This window comes from Condylura cristata, unplaced genomic scaffold (genome assembly GCF_000260355.1).
Source record: "Condylura cristata isolate star-nosed mole 26May11 unplaced genomic scaffold, ConCri1.0 scaffold00004, whole genome shotgun sequence".
NCBI classification, from domain to species: domain Eukaryota; kingdom Metazoa; phylum Chordata; class Mammalia; order Eulipotyphla; family Talpidae; genus Condylura; species Condylura cristata.
The window spans coordinates 3,563,864-3,564,601 of NW_004567105.1; the positions used below are offsets into that span (position 1 = coordinate 3,563,864).

The following is a 738-nucleotide window of genomic DNA, read 5'->3' on the forward strand; positions in this document are numbered from 1 at the left end:
ACCAGGCTGGGCAGCCACGTGTCTGGCCTCAAGTCTCCGCCTAGCCCCAGAGGGTCCCCTGCTCTCAGATCTCAGGCCTCCGCCTGCCCCCTTCTGCACCCAGCCCAGCCTGCACCCGCAGGGGGCTCCCACACGTCCCTGCTGGCCCGCTCCCTTCCTCCACACCTTCTCTGACTCCCGCTGCCCTGGGCTCCACCCGCCCTCTGCAGGCACACAGGTCCCACCCTGCAGCCGGACTCTGCCCTCACGCTCTACTCCCAGCCCCACTCTGTGGCCCCCTCCCTCTCTCCCCCAGGCCCCACCCACACCTACTGTACCTGGCCCAGCCCCACCCACACCTACACTCGGTGCTTCACCCACAGGGCTCTGCACCCCCAGGCAGGAGTCAGCTTGGCGCAACCCCCTGCGGAAGCAAGATGCTTCAGGCCAGGATGCTGAGAGGTGAGCTGTGGCTGACAGGTCACTTCAGACCACTGGACCCCAGACACCCAGCCAGGCCCACCTGCTGGTCCACGGCAACAGCATCCAGCCCGTTGTACATGATGTTCGCCGAAGAATTAACAGCTGCAGGCTGCCTCGTACGGAGTCACCTGAACACACGGCAGCCACATTGCCCTGTGCCAGATGCCACCGCCCTGCTTATAGGAACACGTGACCTTTGCCTTCGACTCATCTGCCCCACCAGCCCCCTCTGGGGGTGCTGCTCGGATCCAGCCCCACGCTACCCTGGCTGGCACC

The 738-nt window shown here is 65.9% G+C and overlaps 1 protein-coding gene across 1 annotated transcript in view; it reads right to left on the reverse strand.

The window, feature by feature from the left end:
- Nucleotides 1-738, reverse strand: part of CACNA1I (calcium channel, voltage-dependent, T type, alpha 1I subunit) — an 88,168-nt gene that overhangs the window by 13,738 nt on the left and 73,692 nt on the right. Inside the window, exon 25 of the mRNA XM_012735118.1 lies at nt 503-571. Within this exon, the coding sequence (XP_012590572.1) occupies nt 503-571 (69 nt within the window). The remainder of the gene's footprint in view (nt 1-502; nt 572-738) is intronic.